Source organism: Microtus oregoni, unplaced genomic scaffold (genome assembly GCF_018167655.1).
Source record: "Microtus oregoni isolate MIOR12 unplaced genomic scaffold, Mior012 000000F_ref0000247, whole genome shotgun sequence".
In the NCBI taxonomy this organism is placed as follows: Eukaryota; Metazoa; Chordata; class Mammalia; order Rodentia; family Cricetidae; genus Microtus; species Microtus oregoni.
In genome coordinates, this window is record NW_024543059.1 from 8,492,450 (window position 1) to 8,510,019 (window position 17,570).

General features: G+C 43.6%; 1 protein-coding gene across 24 annotated transcripts in view; it reads left to right on the forward strand.

Moving 5' to 3' along the window:
* Dlg2 (discs large MAGUK scaffold protein 2) overlaps positions 1 to 17,570 on the forward strand; it is a 1,645,338-nt gene that overhangs the window by 1,615,691 nt on the left and 12,077 nt on the right. For 13 of the 24 annotated variants that reach the window (XM_041642302.1, XM_041642110.1, XM_041642182.1 and 10 more), the window contains 5 exons: positions 414 to 459; positions 2,899 to 2,940; positions 9,765 to 9,815; positions 10,691 to 10,792; positions 13,151 to 13,323. In XM_041642302.1, coding sequence (XP_041498236.1) covers positions 414 to 459; positions 2,899 to 2,940; positions 9,765 to 9,815; positions 10,691 to 10,792; positions 13,151 to 13,323 — 414 coding nt within the window. The remainder of the gene's footprint in view (positions 1 to 413; positions 460 to 2,898; positions 2,941 to 9,764; positions 9,816 to 10,690; positions 10,793 to 13,150; positions 13,324 to 17,570) is intronic. The other 11 variants (XM_041642378.1, XM_041642242.1, XM_041642783.1 and 8 more) reach the window with 3 other exon arrangements.

Here is a 17,570-nt window from a genome sequence, read left to right on the forward strand (position 1 = left end):
AATGACTCTCATTGAGTATTGGCACAGTGATTCACTCTTGCTCTCCAGGAAGCTATTAAATACCTGCCGAGAAGAGAGCTTAGAGTGGTGGATACAGAATTTGTCATGAAACTTGGAGTGGGGACTTCCTTTGACAGTAGAAAAAAAAAAATACAATCACTGATCATTTTAATTTCCCCACAATCTCTGACTTCAACCTTTTGAGTTGATTTATAAAACAAAATTTTCCCTTTATAATGCAGCTCAGGGAGTTTGGGGTGAAGGTTATTTCAAAAGCAAAGCAAGTGGGATCCAGATTGCCTGGGCAACACGGTCTGTCATGGTAGTATCCGTGTCAACTCCACTGACTTCTACCTTCCTCTTCCGTGGCTGTTCTTCCTCTCTCATTGCTCTCTCTGGGGACTTCCATGCAGGACATCCCCGGATTAGGTGACGACGGTTATGGAACAAAGACTCTGAGTAAGTTTCCAGGAATGGTCACTGTTAACTTTTCTTTTCCTTTCCTTTTGAGTTTGGCTTTTGTTCCTTTTCTTGAGGGCCTTTCATTCCTAGCATGCACACGATACGAGTTTGATTTGTTACCTAGCTGTGAATGCTCCTACGGAATAATTTTCAGTCATTTTGTTCTGCATGTCAGCATTTAAGAGCCAAGTGTGTCAGGCAGTCTAACTCCTGCTGTGGGCAACACCTCCCCCTTTCTGGCCGGGTGACAATGGCCAACATGGTCTGCATGCCCATCAGGGCATCATTTGCTCAGCCACCAACCTCCTCTCTCAGGAGCAAAAGACCATGTTGTAAAGAAAGGGTGAGTGAAGTGTTCTAGAATGGCAAAGTAGAAATATTCTTTATGTTCTTTCTTCTGCCTTTTCAACATGGAAAGCTATATAACCTTGCCCAATTCTATAATTGACCTATACTTTGCTGTTAATAAAGGAGCTGTTTTGTAATCAAAAGCAACATGCATTCTCGAAAAGTAAATATTAAGACATCTGAGCCTTAATTCTTTGTTATTAACTTTGATTTTTTTTCTCTGACTTGCAGTGGTCCTGCTTTGAACCGTTTGATAGTTTTAGATAAATATTAATACCTTTGCCTATCTGACTTACCAGCTGCATAAGGTTGTCAGGGCTTCAACTTGTAGTGCAGAATGAAAAATAAGATATAATTAAACCTTTACATTTTTTTCTACTTATTCATATCTTTGGTCTATGTCTTATTGCACTCAGCAATTAAAAACAAGGATCTAGGTCTGAAAATCCTACGCTATGATTTTACTCTCTTTAATCCTAATCCCACTCTAGAAGAATCAATGAAATAGCAGAATGTCGTATCTTTTGCAAATGTATCACATATTCAATTTTGTTGTGTTTGTTTTAGTGTAACAGCTACAGGATATCCTTTCAGTTGTTCATTTCAACCTATAAAGAAAAACACCATTGAGCTGGACTTCACATTTAAGGGCTGCTCACATAAGCCTGTGCGTGTGGTCATGCCTGTCTTCCAGGGTTTGAGTTTAGACTCCCAGCAGTCTGTTTTAGACTGGAGAAAACAAAATCTGGTCAAGGGCTACTCGCCTTAAAGATGAAAACTTTATCTTTAAAAGATGATGTACAGTGTGGTGTGAAATTTAACCACTGATTCCAGCATCATCTGGAAGGCACCACACACCATCTGGGGGAATTTATACACTTTCTGTTTGGAAAAGGAAAGTGATTGTTTTAGCATATCACTAATACTAAACATCATTAAAAGGTATGTAATGCCCTGTTGGATCCAGAATGTCCAGATGTTTGCTCATTCTGTGAAAACTGGACAGATTTAATTTATGAAAAAACACATCAGGGAGTCCTCACATCATCATATTGAAGGAGACAAGATAGGAACATCCACAAGGCGCCATGAAGCAGGGGATGTCCCCATGAGTACTGGTTAGACAGATGTGTGCCCAGATTGACAGCCCAGTTCTGGCCATGAAGCCACACAGAGAGGAATGGTTTGAAGTCAGCATTTGCTTTGGTTTTCATTAGTTTTATGCTATAGAACCAATCCCCTCAGCAGACCAAAAAAAAAAAAAAAAGTCAAAGCATTTATTTTTGCTTTTAGAGAAGAGTGTAGCTTCCTTTTCTCTCTCTTAAGAATTATCAAACAGTTGAAAGCCAAGTAGTCGCATATTTCGTCTTAGTGTGGTGGCACATGAAGCAGCTGATAAGTTATACATGATCAGCTCATCGACTGAACAGCACACGTATCTCCGCTGCTGGGCGAGACATAATTCATGCCTGATCCTGCACTGGGTAGCAGGCCATTTGTCTTCTGCCCGCTCTATTCTCCCAGAATTTAACAGCTATTCAAGCAAGGATCGTAGAATAGAAACTAAGCCGTGAACCATTTCTTCCTCCTGTCTTCTCTACTCACTGAAGCAGGAGAGAGCTTCAAAAATCCCTTTTACACTTGCAAAGTTGTTTAAATGGAAAATCGGAGGGACTCCAGGGAGCAGTTGGCAAACGCAGTCTTCCTTCAAGATAACTAAGGACTAAAATAGATACAGAAAATCGCCTGCCCAACAGTGGGCACACACTGTCCTCCACAACTTCTGGGAGACCAGAGCTCAATAGATACGTCACTTATAGAAAGAACATTACCTGGGTTGCCATTGTTTGCTGTTTGATAACTAAAGGTACTTTCCTCATTTGCTGAGAGGAAGAGACGGCAGTATTGTGCAACGTGGCCATAAAGTTTTCATCTTTGTCTGATCTGGGTTCTCTCAGTGCGGTTCTTCTGCAGCCTCTCACTGCCCCTCCGCTCACGTTTCCAGTAGCTTTGCATGGGTGTGTCCTTTCGGTGCTGGCTGCTCTCTGACGCTTGATCCTTCTTTAATTTGCTGTGCTGTCCTTGCAGAACACGTCTCCTCTAATGCCAGCGATAGCGAAAGTAGCTGCCGTAAGTTACTGCTTGGGCTTGTGGTTCTTTCCTTTGCAGTGGCCCCGTTGCCTGTGGTCCTTATTTCAGGCTCTTTTCTCCTGCTGCCTCTTATTGTCACCCTGGCTCCAAAGCAAATGGCTTGAAACGAAATCAGCATTTGATGCGGAAAGACACAAATGACACAGGGGCCAGCAGGGGAACCTATCATGATTTGTACATGCAGGGCCAGAGTTTTCTAAGCCCGATTCGAACCTCAGCTGATTGTGACCCCATAATGGAGGATTTTGACTTTCTATTCCCCTAATCAATTTAACCACCGTGGAGGAAGGGAGAAGGTCATGATTCTATTCTCCTCCGCATTTTACCTTTTCCCTCCTGCCCCTGGAGCAGCAACACTTCTTACAGTGCTCCTTTAGATGGGTGTCTGTTGTACCACTTCCTCCTTGATTAAGATTTGAGACACATAGCACACCTATGCGACTCACCTTATTTGAGGGATGGCTGGGAAATTGATAGAAAACTCTTCATCTAATGCTGAAAGAATTTCCAAAACATTTTAGGTCACATCATAACTGAAAAGGTAGGTAACTACTGAAAAATGTCCTCTGTCTTTCTTTGGACACCTCAAGCCATTTGCTTAGTGTATGGAAATATTTACCAGACAATAAGCACGTCCTTCTAATCAGCCCTCATGGTTTCTTGCTGCCTACTTCCTGGTCTTTGGTGACTAATCTAGGTACCTATTACCACTGGGTTTTTTATAGTATCTTTAATATTGATTTGCACTCCTTAATAAAATGGGTTCCCCAAAAGCAATTGTTAAAGGCATCAGAAAACTGCCAGGCCAGTACAGGACCAACAGCAATGAATACCAATGCAAAAATTGGTATTGTCTTTTGCTTGAAAATTAATTGAAAAGTAAAATTGTTTGGGGCATCCCTGCCCTACCCCAATAAAGTATGGTACTTTATAAAAATCATTGCTTTTGAGGCAGAGTACCGATTAGTAAGAGTAGCCTCGAGTGGGGTTTTGAAGACTCAAACTATTGACCAGTAGAACACATGCACACACAAGACAGAGGAGAGTGTCAGGTCATGGTGAGGACCAGAAAAGAAATGTGGCACAGACCAAAGATAGACTGACAAAATTGTGGTAAGATGCCCAGGCAGAATGTTAAAGTTGCGTAATTGTCAAAATGATGTATCCTATCAAGTCTCACTGACAGAAGGATTCAGAGTTCTTATGTTCAATGTGGTTGCTTTCTTCCTTCTCGTAACCCAACGGTAGGAGAGGAAAAAAACAAACTGTGATTTTCAATTCAGATGAGTCAAGAAGGAGGGGTCAAAGCTTGTCTTTCTGACTCCGTGAGGCACCCTCAACCTTCCAACGAGGAGGAATGTGATGTACCTATTTGGTTTCATGAAAACCACAGACACTAATTTCTCTAGTTTTCAGCTCTCAAGGCTTTGCTCCCATCCAGTAGACAGAGCCATAGAAAAAGAATATGGCACCCCTTATTCTTCAGTCCTCTTTATGGGGTGTACTACCTTCCTTGGGAATTACATTTTTGGAATATTTTTTCCAGAACCTAAGTCATAGAATTTAGGCCTTATCTTTGAGCCATTGAGATGATGTCCTGGGATGACTCCAATCTCTCCCTCCTCCCCCAAAATAGTAGCTGCACACCAATATTTATTGAGGGAATAAGGAAGCAATTGCTTATGCCACAAGTTACCTATGAGATGGCAGAAAGCTGGAGCAGAAGCCATGACGGCAGTGATGCAGATGTGGAGTATTCTCATTATGTTTGGGGTCTCAGACTATAGAGGCCAGGCACGCCAGGATTTCCTCCAAAGCTAAGAGGAGCATTAACTGATTCATTTGGAGGCTTCTACGTGCACGGTCCCATTTCTCGGTGCTATAAAACCCAGTACGAGAATTGATCAAGCCTGGGTCTCACTGTACATGTACTGGGAAAGAAAACTTAATAAATAAACAGGAGCTGTAGGAAGCAGGATAAAGTCTGACTCCAGGAGAGCAGGTGCATCCACGCTCCTTCCAGATAGGAAGTGACCTGTGCACTAAGGTTTGGAAAGAAGAGCTCGTATCAAAGGGGAGAAAAGAACTTTCCGTGAGGGGCAGTGTCACAGCAGAAAGGCAGGGGCATGGCCCAGACATGTATTCCAGAGAGAGGCAACTTTGATATTAAAATAGACTTTTTTTTTCTAGGATTTCTGGCTTTTGCTATGATTGAGACTAATCTTAATCTCATGAATGGCAGTACAAACAAACATGGAAAGACTCCTCTTTGTCACTGTGAAAACATTGCCTGTTCAATCTGGAGCCGAGGCGGCTTTATAAAACATGGAGGATGCAAAGCGGTCTGAGGCTACCAGGCTGCACAGTGCGCAGAGCACCATTCACGCCCCCTTCTGGAGACATGCAGCCTTCCACATGCGTGCCTATAGGCCTCCACTTTGAAACACAACTCAGACACCTGCTACACCAAATTAAGCATTGCAGGATATTTTTTTTCAAGTCCGACTGTATTGAGTAGCAGCTAATATGTAATTAATTAATTAACAGGCATATTGCCTAATTATACAAAATACCACTTCAAAACCTTAACTGTTGGATAGTTCCATATTGCTTTCCACCGATAAAGTGGTAAAGTTAAGGCTCATGGTTTTGGCCCTTCTGTATATACCTTCCAGTTGTCCTTGTGTTGGGGGGCAATACATACCAAACAGGTATTAACAGGGCCAGTCAGGCCCCCACAGCTGATGACCAACTATCTCAAGCTCCGTCCAGCTCTTTTCGCATAATGGTTGTTATGTGGGAGTTGACAATTTCCTTCTTGCCCACCGGTATTCACCAGTTCAATTAGGATTTTCCAAACAAGGATATCTGAGTGCAATCTCTAAGAGGAGGAGATCCAAGACTCTCCTAAGAGTTGTTGGCTGTGGCCCCCATACTCTTTCCCACTCCACTTTTTGCAAGTATTGTCCATGGCTGCATTTAGTTCTCTTATTTTTATTATCTCTTTAACTTCTGCGATGATGCTGTTAGGTCTTATCTTGAGAGCCTACTTTGCATAGGAGGGCAGCCAGAGCTGTGTACCTCACTGATAAGTGATAGCCCCGAAGTTGCAATGAGACCTTGTGCTTCTGGCTCTCATGGACCCTTTACTCCACCATGTGGTTCATAACCCCAATGTCCTGCTGTTTAATCTGGTACTCTGTAACCGTTCTGTACTGCTAATCAGATTATTAAGACTAAAACTAGCTGGGAGGTGGTTAATCAGCATTCAGGAGGCAGAAGCAAGCAGATCTTTGTGAACTAAAAGTTAACCTGAACTACAGAGTGACTTCCAGGACAGCCAGAGCTACACAGTGAAACTCTGTCCTGGGGAAAAAAAAAAAAAAATCCCAGGAAAGTTGAAAAGACTAACAGGCACATATAGTATTAACTATATACTAAGCCCAATTTCAAGGGCTTTCTGGTGGTTAAGTAATTTGATCTTCTGACTATCCTGTAGAGACACCGAGCTAACAAATAGACGTAAATCAAATGTCAAGCGTAACCAATTGGAAATAGTTGCTTGAAGAACTGTTTGGAGGAGCTGAAGAGATGGCTCAGCGGAAGACCTGAGTTACAGCTGTCCATAACTTCAGTTCCAAGAGAATCCAACCCCTTCTTCTGGACTCCACAGGCACCAAGAGTGCAAGGATGCACAGACATGCGCACAGGCAAAGCATCCAGACTAATAGAAGAGGAAGAGCTTAAGATGGCCCTTCAGGCAGAGAGTGCTGTGCACTCCCTCTCAGGGCACAGAAAGGGGACCGCCAAGTGCCGCAGAGGTGCCATGTAGGAAGCACGTCGCCTAACCTGTCCTGGCACTAACATTCTCTGACTCTGCGAAGCCACCAGGCACGAGCACTGGGAACTAAATTTAAACCATTAAATAGAACACGACTAGAACGGATCCCCCACCCCCCTCTTCTCTCTTCTGGTTTTTTTTTTTTTCTTTCCCGAAAGCACACTGGGGTTTCGCACTAACCATGTCTCACTGTGACTGATGCACAAGCCCCATGTTGTGCCCGGTCTGTTAGAAAACAGCTCTGCCGGATGTCTGGCAGCTGCAAACCCCCGCAGTGTGTGCTGCTTGCCCACTGCCAGCCACAAAGTTGCCAAAACAAGACCGAGAAGAGTTTGTACCTTTTGCCAGCTGTTATTCTGAGTGCCAAACTCTTGTGACAAACGAAAAGAAAAATAACTTCTAAGGGTGACTACAGAGAAAAGATCTATCAGCAGGGCGCGAGAGAAGATGGAAATGCTGGTGCTGACGGATGGGCTTCTTCTGGCCTCCCGGCCACCCTGTCCTCTTCAGACCCACGGCCATTGTTCACCGGAAGCTGTATGATTCCCACAGAGAAGTCAACATCTCTCACCCTCCTGAGATAGGACGAAAAGACTCCACAGAGAAAAGCAAGTGTGGACTTAGATCTTGGCTTTACTACTTACTAGCTGAGCAAATGAGCCTCGTCAAATTCTCCAAATCTCAGCTTCTCCATCTATCAAATGGGTCACCAGAGTACCAACTACCCAAGAAATTCTATGAAAGCAAGAAGCCAGTGGCTAGGAAAGGAAAGCCCTTTGCGGCCTGAAGAATGACATAAAGACTTGGGTTTTTCTCTCTCCGTTGCTATGGAATTTTCCCTTTCCAATCTGTCTCTTTCCGCTCCTCATTGGGCTTGTTTTCACTTAAGTATGAACACTGGCATAAGATACTGAATGCACAGCTCTTACACAGCCCAACTTGGACGGCTTCTCCCTGGCTTCCTATGCATGCACAGGGCCTGAGGATTGGCATGTGTAAAGAGGGCCCATTACTCCCTGCCAGTACTGCTGCTCTGAACGAAAGCCAGCTCTTTCTGTAAGAAACATCCCAAAAAGCAGTGGACAAGCAATTCTCGCATCACAGCTGGGCTCGTGCTGGTTTTCAGAAGCACAAATGATGCAGACCAACACCAGATGTCTTACTCAAGATCTGCATTCAGAAGATCCCACTGGGGTGGCCTGCAAGACGACTGGAAGAGATTCAAATAGAAGCATGGTGTGTTATATTTATTCAGAGGAAACTGCATTTCCCAACGTGAAACGATCCCACTCACAGTCACGCCGAGCAGGACCTTTTTCCACAATGCCAATCTCGCTGAGAGTCCTCTGACCTCTTACAACCCCAAGTCACAGTGGCAGATGGAGCTGCACGTTTATCTTCATGGAATGACTGGTATTACGGGCAGCCTCTGACGTTCGTCCCCTGACACCGGAAGCTTTGCCTGGCTATCAGGACTCTCCTTTCATATTATTTTACCAAGCCTTCCCTATGAAGTCAGAGTCTAGCATTGCTGGCACCAGGGAGCCATGCGACTGTCCCGCAAACTCTCCCTCCACAGTCGCCTGAGTGGCACCGACCTTTCTCCTGGCGTCTTCAGACCAGATGACTGAGCCGTAGCAGCAATCACTTGTTTTTTATCTAAAACATTGGCTTTGTGTAGTTTAATTTATCCACACAGAATCATTCTTTCCCCCCATATATAAAATTCTGCATCACCCACACCAGTCCCCTTCTGACACGTGTGGATGCCCCCTGAGCACTTCCAGGGCAGCTCTGGACAGGCGCCATTGAGGAGAGATACCAAGTCTCATTGTGCCTTCAGGATACAGTGTGGCCTCGCAGTGCCAGGACCAACAGCAAGTCCCATTGGCGGTAGATGGCAGGCATGACTTCAGTTGGCAGCCATTGCTCACCCTTAAAAATGTATGAAAAGCACATCTTTGCCCTGTACCACTACCAAGGCTCCATTGAAGGCCGCTATGCCCTGCAATTACAAACATCAAAGAACTTCCGGAATCAAGGGCAGTTGTTAAAAACTATTGTGTAGTTACCGCCTTTGATGGAAAGAGCTCGCTTTCCCCTGACTGGAGCTATGAAAGAGAAACTGGTATTGCATACTAAGTCTGTTTGGGATGGACAGTCCATAGTCCGTATAGTATAGTATAGTATAGTATAGTATAGTATAGTATAGTATAGAGCAAAGAGGTTCGCTGTCTTTTGGCCATGGAAAAGACCATTCCCCATTCCTCCTCAAATGTCCCCTCTAGCAGACACTGATCTGTTTTCAACAGCCCTAACCTAGTCTCATACCAAAGGCTGAACAACACTAACCCCAATGCAGATATAAGAGCAGACCCTTGGGGATCTGCGGCTGACCCGAGACCACCCAAAGACCACTCATTTGGTCCAGCATATAAATCATCTAAAACTGATTGCCAACACTGAACTTAGGCTCCACAGTAGACCGTGGCTTCATGGCCCACCCAGAAACAAAGGCCATGCAGCAGACACTGCTGGTGATACTGGCATCTTTACAACGTTGCTCCTCTTAGTTCTCATCCTGAAGCTTCACAGCAAGAGTTAGCATCCATCATAATCGATAGCCTAGGGCATACCTCTCAACTCGAAGTGGGGACCAGGGATTGAAATCAGGGATTCCCACATGCTAAGCATGTGCTCTGCCCCACAACCATAACCCCGATGTCCTCAGTCTGAATCTAATTTAACTAACCATCGACAGACTCCCGACAACTGTGATAAGCAGACGCTAGAGCTTTATGAAGATGAAGGATTGTTGAATGGTTCAAGGAGCGAGCGTAAGGAAAATTAACCCTCAACCGTAGGTTTATTGTGTTTCAGAGCAGAAACTGTAGCTATCGAGTGTGGCTGGTTGTTTGACAACTGTAATTTTCCTTTTTTTTTTTTCTTTCTTCTTTCTCAGGAGGACAAGAAGATCTCATTCTCTCCTATGAACCTGTCACAAGGCAGGAAAGTAAGTTTCCAGGCAAGCCCAACTTCCTGATTCCCAAGCTATGACAGATGACATCAAACTCAGCTTAATACTCAGTTGCCCCAGACCCTGGCTCAGTAACAGCTCCCAGGGGGACAGAACAGTCCTTGAGAGGCATGGCCTCGCAGAGAAGGTACCTGTCAGCCGGACGATGGTGGCTTACTCACTTAGGAACCTGAGCCCAAGGGGTGATGCAGAACAGCCCCAGGAAAACTGACGCTAAGCCCAGTTTTGAAAAGGACTTCCTAGCAGACCTCAGAGGCTGGCCCCCGGCAAACTGCTCCAGGGGGCAGAGCTTCTGTAGACATTTCAGAGGCTGATGATGGCTGACAGAGATGTGGCCGAGAAAACTGAAGCATCAGATGGGGAGTTGCACCACGGAGACTCAGATACATTCTAAAGCACTTAGGAATCAGGAAGCCCCCACCAGAGGGCAGATAGTGTCCTCTGAGGAAAAGGAAGTACAGATGCATGAGGTATCACTGCTACTAACGATGACTTTAAACAATGACCAAAAAGCTGGTTGGTTCCCCCCCCCCCCCTCTGGGGCTCCCTAAATCCAGGTTTTGAGAGAAGACACAAAGTTCCATCTCCATTTCCTTGGTAGCTGCTACAGCTGTTCTATTCTCTGTTAGCAAATCCCAGAAGGCAGTAAAGCCAATATCCTGAGAGCTAAACATTAGCCATTTCTGCATGATAGTGTTGTGGGTTGTTTAACCCCAAGTGAAGGAAGGCCTTAGCACTTCTTAGCTGCTGGCAGTTTGCCCTGAAGAATCACCTCTGTAGAGGTGCGGGGCTGCATCCACACTGCAGGGTTTGAAGTCACCCTCAATATCATCTTCCCTTCCTGTCCTCAGTCAGCTACACCCGGCCAGTGATTATCCTGGGCCCCATGAAGGATCGAATCAATGATGACTTGATATCTGAATTTCCTGATAAATTTGGCTCCTGCGTGCCCCGTAAGTATCGCTTTTCTTTTCTCTGGGCCCACACTGGGCTCCTCGGTGGGTGATCAAGTGTAATCTTGCTCCTCAATGAAGAGTCTCTGGTGTGAGGCAAACATCGGGTACCTGTTATCTGAGCACCCAACTTAGGGCATCTGCCTAACCCTCCTGATCTGGGTTGCCACACATTGTTTACTACTGATAAGGACTAACCTTCATCTCCAGAAGATAGCAAGACCTTCTGGAACCTCCCTGAGCACTTGAGACAACAGGCCATTTATAAGTTTCAGTGGGATCTTCTAGGTTGATTAAACCACCGCTATAGCATCTTTATCCATAGACCAGGGACGATCAGAAGCACAACCTCACATTGAAATCGTCTCTGGGTGTCAATCCTCAAGCCAAGTGGTTCTGGATTATCAGAAGAGAGAGAGAGAGAGAGTGTGTGTGTGTGTGTGTGTGTGTGTGTGTGTGTGTGTGTTCTCTATCCTATAGGCCACTATAGATTTCAAACTTTGAGATTATAGACAACTAGATTTCCAAGCCCCTCTGAACACAGTCATTAATAATCAGTCTGTCTTACCTTTCTCAAACACCACTACCACACCTCTCTGTCTTCCCTCTCACACAAAAATGGCCTGTGCATGGAGATGGGGCCGCTGGGCAGTCTGCATTATTAGATAGAGGCTCTTCCATCTGATCCCAACAAATAGCTCCTCTCTATGAGTCATTTTTTATTGCTGCTGCTATTGTTTTAGATTTATAATTTCAAATATCTCAAACATTTCAGTATACAGATACATTCTAGGGTCATAAGAAAAGAAGGAATTACTTGTATGCATCATACAGACAAAAGGAGGGTGGGGAAGATTTCTGGACCTCAAGAGAAGGCTCCCAGAAGGGACTCTGGAAAGAAGCAGGATAGCTCCTAAGAATGTCTTAGGTGGGAAGGGGCAAAGGAAAGCCTGGTTTGCTTTCAGCATCTGACATCTGAGAGAAGGAAATCAAAACCTTAAATATAATTGCACTTGCCCGTCTCCCCCTCTCCCCTGCACACTCCCCTTTTTCTTTATTCATGGCTAGCACTATTCTATGGGAATAAGTACATACTGATTGTACAGGATTTGAAAAATTAAAAAAAATAAGTTAGCCAAAGAATTGAAGTGTATAGAATGCCACTTAATAACCAGAAACAAAATCATTCTTCCTCCAATACATTTTTCACGTACTTATATCTTTAAATCTAAGTTGTTATAGAACAATTTAAAATAACCATATTCACAAAAAAGTTTATAGATATTTTTGATTTCTCCTCCTTTACGATACTATTATAATAAAATGTAATTTTGTGTTATAAATTACTATAATCGATATATTTGGGGATACATTTATCTTGACTTTTGATCAATTTTAAGATTAAATGTTTTTTAAAGTGATTACAATATTGGATGTAGGTCAACTACTATTTAAAGTTGTATAGCTAGATCATTTTCCTTTTGTCATCTTAATAAAACATTGACATAACATTGTTGTATTTGCTGACTTTCAGTCCTGGAACTATTTTTCTCTTACTATATAGAATTTTAAATACCTAAACATATTCATAACTGTATGCCTATCTTTCCCTAATTCTCATGGCACGTTTTCTCCCATCTTTATGACTTACTTCTTCATAATCTATTTTGTTCTATGTGTTGTAGTGCTATGTATTTTGAGGCAGTGGTTATGTGGGGACAGGGTCTCGCTATGTAGTTCTGACTGGCCTGGAACTTATGACCTTTCTACCGATGAATCCTGGGTGCTAGAGGTGCATGTGTGCAGGCTCAAACTCGGGTGCCGTGCCTTCTTGTTGAGAGTCTGAATTCAGTTATCTTCCTTTATACATTTTTGTAAAGCGATAATGTAATGACAGGCCAGCTTGTTGTGTGTAATTTGCTTTAGAAGCAGGCCTCAAGTCAGCCCAGAGGAGCCTTCCAGATGTGGCTAGATGTGTGGCTTTTTCTACCGCCCCAATGCCCGACTGTCTGCGAGCCGCAGTATCTGCTAACACTGAGTGGCCTCCGGACTCTCCATTTAGAATTAGCATCGAGGCAGAAAGGCAGGATAAATACAGATTGTCCCTCACAGGTTTCTCATCCCTTATAATCACAGCTGCACCCTGATACCTGAAAGAAGTTATTTCTTGTGGTTTGTCCTGTTTTATCCTTACTTATATGGTGGTAAGACTGGCATTCATTACTGTGCCATGGCCCATCTTATTACACATGACATATCTCCATCTGTGCTGAAGGAATAGTGGAGAAACTCCTCAGACAAAGAAGAAGTTCATAATTATAAATGCATCTTACTCTCGCTGTTTCTTCTTTTACAAAGATACTACAAGGCCAAAGCGTGACTACGAAGTTGATGGCAGAGACTATCACTTTGTCATTTCTCGAGAGCAAATGGAGAAGGACATTCAAGAGCACAAATTTATCGAAGCTGGCCAGTACAACGACAATTTATATGGAACCAGTGTGCAGTCTGTGAGATTTGTAGCAGAAAGGGTAGGTCTGCCTGTGTCTGCCAGTTCTCGAGACTCTCTGAAGAAGGTTCTGGTAGCAAACTTTTCTGCTCATTGCTCTTTTGCTCTTTCCTGATTGCAAACTAATATCCATGGAGAGAATTGCCTTAAAGTAATGCCATTGCTTTCTGACTGCATTGTAGATAGAGGGAAGGGAAGGGAGGAGACCCATTAGCCCAGACAGTTCACAGCATGTGGTGCATGGGGACTTGGTTTGTTCTTGGCTCACTGTCTCGACCCAGGTTAATAAGGCTGAACTTTTTAAGGGAGCTTTGCTACCCTTAGTTGCCTGGTTACTCTGAGTTTTTCTCTCTGAAAACTTAACATTCTCAAGGTGGAAGGGAGATTCATGGGAGAATGGTCCAGCCTGTTGCTGCTGGATATTTCTTGACTTAGAATGGGCATTGTTGCTGAAGTTCCCTTCTTCCTGTTCCTGACAATATCAGAAGCATGGAAAAGAGGTAACTATTGAAGGGAGAATAGGTAGGAAAATACTTTACATATAAAGACATGTGGATAATCTATAGGAGGAAAACAGTTGTCTGTTTGGCTCAGTGTGATCCCTCCTTTTGATGTTAATCCCCTGTTGATATACTGATGAATTAAACAACTATCCTCCTCCACAGAGACCCAGAGTAACAGGTAGATTGTTCCATTTTAAGGTAAATGAGGTAAGAGAAAACTGGCAATCAGAAAGAAAGAGGAGAGCCATGCATTCACGGACCTGAGACAATAGCTTGAAGCAAAAAAAAAAAAAGATCTTGGCAACAGCATCTCCGAAGCCAGGGGTGGAGATGTCTCCTCTTGGCAAGAGTAAGCATTACAAGGAGCTTCTCAGCAAACCCTTGCAGTGTAGACGCTGGCAACGCTACTACAGGAAAATTCCAGTTAAGATAAACAACCTAGAATCTGTACAGTAGCCTTGTTTTGGAAAAGGATTTCACATCTTTCCCCAGAAGACATCCAACTTGCCAGACTCGGGAGCCACTTAGAGAACAGAGCTCCTGTCTGGATCTGGACTCCCCTAAGGGTCAGAGAATCTTGCGTTTTCCCTTGGTGAAACCCCACATTCATTTTACTCTACTGAATCAGGGGGTGGCTGGCTTGTGACGTCAGCTTAACCCAGCAGAGTGACTGCGACCTAAGCCTCTTGAATAATAACCTGCACTGTAAGGGACGGGTGTGGAGACACAGACAAGAAAGACTATGATGTCCTTATTAGGAGACAGGCTACATCATGTGTGGCTTCATGCCAGTGCTGGGACTGAGGGCAGGCACTGAGTGGTGCTTGAGAAATTTCACATTGACCTTCGGCAAACAGGAATAGGGAACAAAAAAAAAAAACTTTGCCTGGATATACTCATGTCCACTCATCCTCACTCCAGGGCAGGCACTAGAGCTGAAGGGGAAAACTGACAGCAAAGCCCCAGCTGTCACATCACCACGGACAACTCTGTTCTCAAGGGGAACCCTGACTAACACTGGCAAACACCATGACTTCAGCAGAAGGGAAGAGCACCATGATTCCTGCCCCGTCCTCAGGCAGTAATACCGCTACCCACCACTCCACCTTGTCAGGACCAGCAATGACCAGCATAGAGGGTGTTTCTGTAGTTCTGCTGTCCCCTCTCCCCATGCAGTCCCTGGGATCATACCACTGGGCAGAGGAAAAATGCTTTGGAACCAACCTCATCGCCTCAGAGGCCAGTGGTACCCTGGACCACTGATAGCAAGACCACCACCAGGGACAGAGGAAACTCCTCTCGCTTACCAGGCAAAAACTCATAAAATAACTTAAAATTTCAAACAAAAACTGTAATTGATAGCCTCAACAGCCAATTAGATCAAATGGATAAAGGTTATATGAACAGCAAGATGGATTTTTAAAACAGCCCAGTGAAATAAAACAAATAAAAATAAAACAAGAAGAATAGCAAGAGTGTCAAAGATCTAGAGAGGCATTAAAGAACAAATACCAAAATTTCAAAAAGCACAGAAGGGGGAGGGGAGTATCAGGGCACAGAAGAAAACTATGTAGACGTAAAAGAATGGGTAGCTTATAGGGCGGTAAAATAAGTATAACCCAAATATGATCTTTACCACAGAATCCTGTACACAAGATACCAAAAGTAAAGCCACACTTTGTTGGTACATGCTTCAATCCCATACTCGGGAGGCAGAGGCAGCTGAAGCTCTGAGTTCAAGGCTAGCCTAGCCTGGTCTATGGAGCTAATTCTAGGGCAGCCAATGCTACACAAAGAAACCCTGCCTCAAAAAAAATATTCTACAGTTTAAAAGGGAACACAGTGAGATAGCCCAAAACTAGAAGTATTAAAAAAAAAAAGGCAAAAAATCTTGTACCTACCAAGGTTGGCCTTTAAAAATGGAGAAATGGACACCTTACAAGACCAGGAAACACTGAGGTATTCATGATCACTAGTCTAGCATCACAGAAGCTAAAAATGAGAAAAACAAAAATAAAACCTAATAAGAGACAAAGCCAGGAGTGGTCATACATGTCTGTAACTTCAGCTTTCAAGAGATACTAGAAGTTCCAGGACAACCCTGGCTGTAAAGAAGGACACTGGGGCAGGGGGGGGGGGGGGCAGCTAAGGAGAGACAAAGCACATCTCAAAAAAGGTATCAGAAATACTGCAAAAGATGCTCTCTTCAATACAGGATACTGATCAAGTTGAGACCTTCCGGCAGAGTTCTAAAACTTAACCTCATCTTATTCCATACAAACATCCTCTTAGAGTATGGGTGAGTAGATAAATAAGTAGAGATGAGTAGACAGACAGACAGACAGATTCGTTAACTGCTAGGGGAAAATAGCAAGGGAACCTCAAGGCATTGGCTGGGACCTTAAAAACTGGTAGATGAGATTACATCAAACTGTACACAACAAAGGGAACAATCAACTGAGACAACCCACAGGATGGGAGAAAATAATTGCCGGCTAGATATCTGACAAAGGGATGGTCTACAACATCCAGGGATGCTAAATACTTAACAAATAATGACTGTAATTGTTTTAACTAGGCAAATGGTATGAACAGACATTTCTCAAAAGAAGACATTAGATGACCAACATATATATAAAAAATGGTGAATACATAAGAAAAACAAATCAAAGCCAACTTAACTGCACCCCACTAAAAATGACTATTATGACAAAAGGAGGAAAGAAAGTCAAAGAAACTTTGATATTCTGTTGGGGAAATGTGAACTTAGCATAGCCTTCAGAGAGAGCAAGTTAGGCTACTTCAAAACTAAAGTCAGGACCTGGAGAGATGACCCAATGGTTAGGAGCACTTCTGGCTCTTACAGAGAACCTGAGTTCGGTTCCCAGCACTACACCAAATGTTCGCAACCGCCTGTAACTGCAGCTCCAGTGGATCCAACACCCGTGACCCCGTGACCTACACTGATGTGCACACACCCCTACATACATGCATACACACAATTAAAAACAATAAATCTTGAAAACTATATCTACCTGAACTATCTGTCCCACTGCTGGCTACAGATCCAAAGAGGAAAATGGGCACAACAAAGGAATTTTTCCAGGTCTATGGTGCTGCGGCAATGTCTGTAACAAGTGAATAAAGAAAATCTAATGATGATGGTAGGTAGGTAGGTAGGTAGGTAGGTAGGTAGGTAGTAGGTAGGTTATCTAAGTAGGTAGAGGTAAGTAGACAATCACCACAATTAAGAATTTTCAGGCATAAAGAATGGAAGCATACCCTCTGCAGCAAAAGGAATGGTTATTACATAAATGAGATAAGCCGTTCACACATAGAGAAGTCCTACATATTCATTCTCTTTTATGTTAAGTAATGGCTAAGGACAGAGAGGTGTTTGGTTAGGAGAGGGTAGAGAGCGTATACTTGACTCTGTCAGTGCACTGTCAGCATCTATGGAAATGCCTGCTGCCCCCTATTAATAGCTATATCAATGTCTTCACTAACATATCAACAGTAGGCAGTGTAATGTCTGATAACATAGTAGTACGTATCTAGTTTTCTCTTCCAAACCGCTAGAGTCTGTCAAGCTATACGGATCCTTTCTAGTCAGTAATCTGGAAAATTAGGCCTGTTTTCCTCTTTGAACATGTAAACACAGCCTGTGCTAACTGGGAAAATACTGGCTAGTGCATGAGGAAACATCACGTAACATCTTATGTGTAACCAATGTACTTCAGAGAGCAAACCTGGAGTCTATTGCTTA